At 56.9% G+C, this 6,314-nt stretch overlaps 1 protein-coding gene across 3 annotated transcripts in view; it reads right to left on the bottom strand.

The window, feature by feature from the left end:
• ASPDH (aspartate dehydrogenase domain containing) overlaps positions 1–4,126 on the bottom strand; it is a 4,147-nt gene extending 21 nt beyond the window's left edge. The window contains exons 1-8 of one of the 3 annotated variants that reach the window (XM_069102141.1): positions 3,953–4,126; positions 3,117–3,277; positions 2,881–3,025; positions 2,594–2,678; positions 1,953–2,102; positions 1,649–1,869; positions 1,405–1,559; positions 1–426 (exon numbers count right to left, since the gene is read on the bottom strand). The exon at positions 1–426 is cut by the window's left edge and continues 21 nt beyond it. In XM_069102141.1, coding sequence (XP_068958242.1) covers positions 380–426; positions 1,405–1,559; positions 1,649–1,869; positions 1,953–2,102; positions 2,594–2,678; positions 2,881–3,025; positions 3,117–3,171 — 858 coding nt within the window. In that variant the 5' untranslated portion in view covers positions 3,172–3,277; positions 3,953–4,126 and the 3' untranslated portion in view covers positions 1–379. Of the gene's footprint in view, positions 427–1,404; positions 1,560–1,648; positions 1,870–1,952; positions 2,103–2,593; positions 2,679–2,880 lie in introns of all 3 variants that reach the window. The other 2 variants (XM_069102142.1, XM_069102140.1) reach the window with 2 other exon arrangements.
• Between the last annotated feature and the right edge of the window lie 2,188 nt (positions 4,127–6,314).

The raw sequence follows: 6,314 nt of genomic DNA, 5'->3' as shown, positions 1-6,314 counted from the left end.
CCCTAAGCCCGGGGCCCCACCGCCAAACCCGGGGTCACATGGGGGACGCCAAACCCGGGCCCCCCAAGGCCTCAGGGTCAGAGGGGGGACCCCAAACCGGGCCCCACCCCCAGGGTGCACACAGAAGGTTCAGGGAGGGGGCACTGGGCCTGGGTGCTGAGCGTGGGGTTCTCTTCAGGGTCTCTTGCGCCTGGCACTGAGTCAGTCTCCTCTCCTCCCTTGGGGCCCCCAGTGTAAGACCCAAAGTCACCCAGGAAACCAGGGATTCCTGTGGTGGCAAAGACGCTCCAACTTTATTGATTGATGAGGCTGGCGTGGGAATAGGGAAACTGAGGCAGAGTCCGGACCAGGCGAGGAGCGGCCTTGCTTCTGGGCCCCCTCAGCACAGCTGGATGCCAGGCCCTGAGGGGGCGCGGCTGCTGCAGGCTGCAGACAGACAGACAGACGGACAGCGGCCTCAGTCTTCCATCCACCCCAACTGGGGGCTGGCGGCTTCCCTGCCTGCCTCAGTTTGTCCATCCGTTCCATGGTCTTTTAAAAAGGATCACAGAGACGTCCTTGACCTCTGACTGCTGGAGTCTCTCCCCAGCCTTTTCTCTTTATGCACTGACTTCAACTCAACACAAACCAACTGGTGCCTGCTGCCTCTAAGGAGGGACGCTGCAGAGACGGGCAGGCCTGGTGCTGGGCACTGAGGGGCACTGAGGGAGAGGAGGTCCATGCCTGGTGCTGGGCACTGAGGGAGGAGACCTGGGCCTGGTGCTGGGCACTGAGGGAGGAGGCCCATGCCTGGTGCTGGGCACTGAGGGGCACTGAGGGAGAGGAGGCCCACGCCTGGTGCTGGGCACTGAGGGAGGAGGCCCGGGCCTGCTGCTGGGCACTGAGGGGCATAGAGGGAGAGGAGGCCCACGCCTGGTGATGGGCACCGAGGGAGGAGGCCCATGCCTGGTGCTGGGCACTGAGGGAGGAGACCTGGGCCTGGTGCTGGGCACAGAGTTGGGGGGAAGCACAGGGGCAAACAGTCTGAGAGAAGCGAGGTGACTTGCCAAGTCCCCCAGACTGTACAGGGCAGGTCTAGGCATTGAATTGGGTTCATTGGTCACTTCCCACAGCCACAGCCTTAGCTGGGCTTGCAGTAGGCGCTGAATAGATGCATGCTGAGTGCCCCACAATGAAGACTAAGCCAGAGTATGGCAGATGTCCCAGCTCAGAAAGTCGTTCATTGGGGGTATCAGACCAGGGCCCATACCCCCGGATAGCTGAGAGATGGTGGAGCTGTCCAGAACTTCAGGAGCAGTTAGTGAGATGGAAGGAGCAGGGCCAGCCAGATGTCAAGGCTGGAGGCGCCTCAGGAAAAGAGGAGAAAGTGGGTACAGCGCTGGGAGCTAGGGGCTTGAGGCTTACCCAGGAGGCTGCGCCAGAAGGTGGTCAAGGTGGCAGAGCCAGTGACTGCCCCAGGTTCTGCCGGGTTTTCCCGCCGGGTCCGGACACAGAAACTCTGGCCACTAGGGTCTGCAGGTCCCCTCAACTCCACATCTATCACATGCCGGTCGACCAGGCTGGGGTCACAGGGTTGGGTCATGGGTTAGGGATAGAGATGATACCCTGTCAGGGCTCCCCTCACCCTTTGGCCCCAATCCCAGCTCACCTCAGGTCAGAGACCAGGATACCAACCACACCATCAAAGCCTAGGCTTGGGGCGGCCAGAGCAGCAGCTGCCATGGTGTTAGAATTGCGGGGGGCAAAGGGGCAGAGCCCCCGGACGGGCCCCTCATAGAGCACAGTTCGGGGACCCTCCCTGGGCCACCTGCCCAATGACCCTTCCAGCCGGAAGCCATCAGGGTGCGTTGCCATGGTGATACAAAGACTCTGGAGGGGTCACAGGCTATGGTTCTCAATTTCTTGTCACCTCCCAGCCCACGCCCGTTCAGCCCCAGAATGCCCTTCCTTACCTGTAGCCCCCCTGATGCATCCAGCCGGCATATGTCCTCAGCTCCCCACAAGGCTCCCCGAGCCACAAACACTGAACGACCTGACTTCCGCGAGGCCTCCAGAAGCTGCTGTTCTGTGTCCTTGTCAGCTAGGGCCGAGGGGGACCCCACCTGAGAAGACAGGAGCCAAAAGACAGGCTGGAAAGGCAGGCTGAGGGTGCAGGGCCCCAAGAAAGGGACAGGCTCAGAACTTCAGAGCTGGGGGGCACCTTGGAATATAGAAGGCAGAGTTTTGGAGCCAGGAGAGTCCTTAGGACATAGAACAGAGAATGGTGGAACTGAGAAGGGACTTTGGAATACAGAATATAGAGTATAGAATGTCTCATCTAGGAGGGACCTTAGAACATGGAATGACAAAGCTATGAGGGACATTAAACCAGAATATTAGACCTTGGTGGGGGGGACCTTAATGCACAGGAAATAGAGTGACAGAGCTGGAAGGGGCCCTGGGGAAGAAGAGGGTTTGGCAGGGGAGATGGGGTATTAATGTACATGGGACACAGAATTTCAGATATTCAGGGGGCTTTACAACAGGACATAGAAGAGAGCAGAAGGTTGGGGTGGCAGGAAGGGACTTGCCCCAGGGGTGAGGGAAGCCTCACCAAGAGGTCGGCATGGCTCAGGATCTGGGCCCCAAATTCATGGATGATCTTGGGGTGAGCCACCTCCACCACCAGATCTGGACTCCTATAGGCAGGATGAAAAGGAGATGGGGCAGGGCAGGGGGGAGAAGAGAGTGAGCGTTTATGAAGTGCATACATGTGCCTAGCACTGTGCCAAATGCTTTGCAGCTCCCCTGTAAGGGAGGCCCTGAGAAGCCTTAGCTTCTTCTGGCCAAGTTAGTGGCAGATAGATGGGTACACCCTCCCCAAGCCTGGAGGTCACTGACCTATCACCCATGCCACTGAGGTCAGAGAGCCTCAGGGCAGGGGGCAGGGGGCTTTGCAGTCTCCTGGGGTCCCGATTCCAGACAAAGGCGAGCTCCAGGCCATGCTGGGCCCCCTCGGCCAGCAATCGAGCTGCCAAGGCCTGACCTGTGGAGATGGGAGAGAGACACCTGGCCAGGTCAGGAGCCAGGGAAGCCCAGGGCAGGGCTGAGAGGCAGGAGCCAGACACTGTACTCACCAAGGCGCCCATAGCCCAGTAGACCAACCTTCTTCAGCTTCTGATCCTGGGCCATCTTTGGCACTCCCGAAGCCCTCCTACCAGGCTGACACTGTCCAGGGCTGAGCTTTGGACAGGTGACCTTTGGACCTGTTGCTTGCTACCTCAAACATGGCCCCTGGCTGAAGATAAGGGGAGGGCAGATCCCTGAAACCTCCAGAGAAAGGACTCTTCCTGAATTCAGCAGTGTGGCATCTATCCCTCTCACACAACCAAGATCTGGGTTGGAAGTGTCTTAAAGGCTGTCTCAGCCAACTTCTCCTTCCCTGGGGGGGCTAAGCCCCTTCCCCCTCCTCATTGCCACTGAAGCCTTAGCAACCTTCTCCCTCCCCCCTTGCAGGCCCAGCCAGGTTGCCATGGAAACCTCATCCCATTTGGGGCAGGGGGATTTGTAGGAAGACGCAGGGATGGGGGCTGAGCCTGTCTCTTGCAGGCTCTGGGTCTCTCACCTAAACCCTTCTCTGCTTCTGTGCCCTTTGTCTCTGTCCTGACCTCTCCCTTTTCTGTTTCCTGTTTATGGCTCTCCCTGCCTTGGTCTGAGGCCCTGACTTGTGCTCGTGTCTTTGTGATGCCCTTTTCAGGCAAGGTTGTGGCTCCGAGATGCCTCTTCCCCAGCTCTAGACTGGTGGGCTTGGGTTCCATCTCTGGCTTCCCTTGTCCTTCTGCTGGTTCATTTCCTCCAGGAAGGGCCCCTGGCACGGAGCAGCCCCATCCTTCCTAGACATTGCTATGGGGTGGGGAGAGCCCTAGCCCCTCCCGCAAGTTACAGGCTAGAGGGGATTATGAGTTTAGCTTACCCTGCCCCCAGTCTTCCCCCCATCCATCCGGAGCAAGGACCTTTGGCCCTGCTCTTAGGACACTGATGGGGACATCTAGGCAAGGGAGGGCCCAGCCTGTACTGTCCCAGGCTCCCTTCATCCTGGGTCTCAGAGAAGGCTCGTGGTCTGGGGCCCAGGAAAGCTCCATGCTCTCTGTGGGCTCCGGAGGCTGCGGCAACCAAGGCCCCCCTCCCATCCCCAGCCCCTCCTCCCCAACCACCTGGTGTCTGCTGCAGTGTTACCATGGCAACAGGGATTGGCATGGGGAGAGGAAGAGAGACAGAGGAAGATAAAGCCCAGTGACACACACACCACACACACACAGAAGGAGGGAAAGAGCCATGCAAATGGGGAGGAAGAGGGAGAGATCCAGGGATGGGGAGAGACCCCTCTTCTATTTAGAGTCTCACAGAGAAAGACTCTGGTTTCAGAGCAGGGGAACACCGCAGGAGACAGGAAACACAGGAATGGCCGAGAGACAAAAAGTTTGAGGAGTTTGGGGAAGAGGCAGGGCATTATTAGACCTGAGGGAGGTGGGGAGCCAGGCGGTGGACTCCAGCCTTGAGGCTCTTCTCTAATCTGGGATCTTTTATGGGTCCCTCCTCCTGTGGGCTGGGGGGAGCGAGGGAAGGAAGGTCATCAGGGTTAAGGTCTGCCACCTGTCTACCCAAGTGTGGCAAGACACTGTGTTTGTGGGGCTCAACCTGTCCCTCATCCAATGGTTTTGGGCCCTGGGTATCTCTGCTATATGTCTTGGGTGGTCCCTCTGAGTGCCTAGGGGTCTCTTTCAGTGACTGTCCCTCATGGCATCTTTCCCCCTCCATCAGACAATCCAAGATTGGACCTTCATCCCATAGCCTGGCTGTTTGTCAGCACATTGTCACTCGGTGACTGCCCGTTTGGCTCTCAAGAGGCTGACTCTGGACTTGGGGCCTCCAACGGTATGGCTATGCCCATCACTCAGTGCATGCCTGGGCTTCTTTGGCTATAAATGTGTGGGTCTGGAAGACTCTTTCCCTCTCATAAGATCAAATCGGCTTGGATACATCCCCAGGGTTATCTTTCAGGGGATACTTTTCTTCATCACTCCTTGTCTACTGGTGTTTCTTCCTGTGTGTGCCTTTTTGTCAGACCAACTTCTCTCATCAGATTGAATATGGGCATGGGTTTTTGCCTTACAGTGTAGCTGTGTGTGTGTGTGTGTGTGTGTGTGTGTGTGTGTGTGTCCCATCTCTTCCTGTTCCCATCTCTACCGCTTTCTGACTCCATCTAGATCTTCCCTGCTGGGTCCCCTGTACGTATCCCTGTGGATCTGGGAGAAGTATGGGTTGGATGAAGAGATGCTTCTGCCATGCCCATCTTTCATCCCCCCCTCAGCCTGATGCCTGAGCCCTTCTCTCTCCCTCCTTGTGCTCTCCTTTGGCATCTGGGCACCTCTCTTGAGCTGCCTTTGGGTGTGCCCATGTTTCCGCAGCCCTCTCTCTTGGGTCCTCTCCTCCCTCCCCTTATCCCCCTGTGCCCTGACACGAGGTATATCAGGGCCCCATTTCTGAGTTCCTCCCTTTATCTTGGTGCTCTTCTCCCATCTTTTCCTTTTCCAGCCTTCCTGCTGCTGCTGTACATACATCCCCCCCCCATCTCTGTCCCCACCTTTTGTCTGCCTTCTGCAGCTGCCTCTCTGACCCTCACCTGCTGCCTTACTCCTTTTCTCTTTTCCTCAACAGACCCTCGGCTTTATAGCTCTCAGTCTCCCCATATCTCTGCCCCTTCTTTCCCACACTGCCCACATTGATGCCTTCTCCCCCTCCCTAAGAACAACAGAGAGACACCAACAGTCTTGGAGAGACATGGTGTAAAAGAAACAGTGATAAACACACACACACACACACACACACACACACACAGGCAGAGGAGAGAGATGGGTTGGGTCAGAGAGCCAGTGTGGGGATGCAGAGTCATGAGCTTTCCACTGGAATCCCAACTCTGCTATGGATGTCCTGGGGGTTTTGGATTGGTCTCTGGATCCTATGGACCTGATTTCCTCACCCACAAAATAAAGGGGTTGAATGATCTCTAAGAGCCCTTCCAGCTGCTACTCTGATGCCAAAGTATGTATGTATGGATCCTTTGGCATTCCCCCAATATCCTTTTACCAGAAACCCCAAAGGAGTCACACAGACAAAGCTACACACACACACACACACACACACACACACACACACACACACAGCCACACTCAAAAAAGACCTCCCCTTATCCCCTCCTTCAAACCTCTATTTAAACTCTGCTCCTGAGTGGTAGAATGGATGCTGTACTGGGGTCACAAGTAGGAAGGGACCTT

This window comes from Petaurus breviceps, unplaced genomic scaffold (assembly GCF_028583685.1).
Source record: "Petaurus breviceps papuanus isolate PSGF00001 unplaced genomic scaffold, PetGlider_PUasm1.0 530, whole genome shotgun sequence".
NCBI classification, from domain to species: Eukaryota; Metazoa; Chordata; class Mammalia; order Diprotodontia; family Petauridae; genus Petaurus; species Petaurus breviceps.
This window is presented reverse-complemented; position numbering and strand designations above follow the sequence as displayed.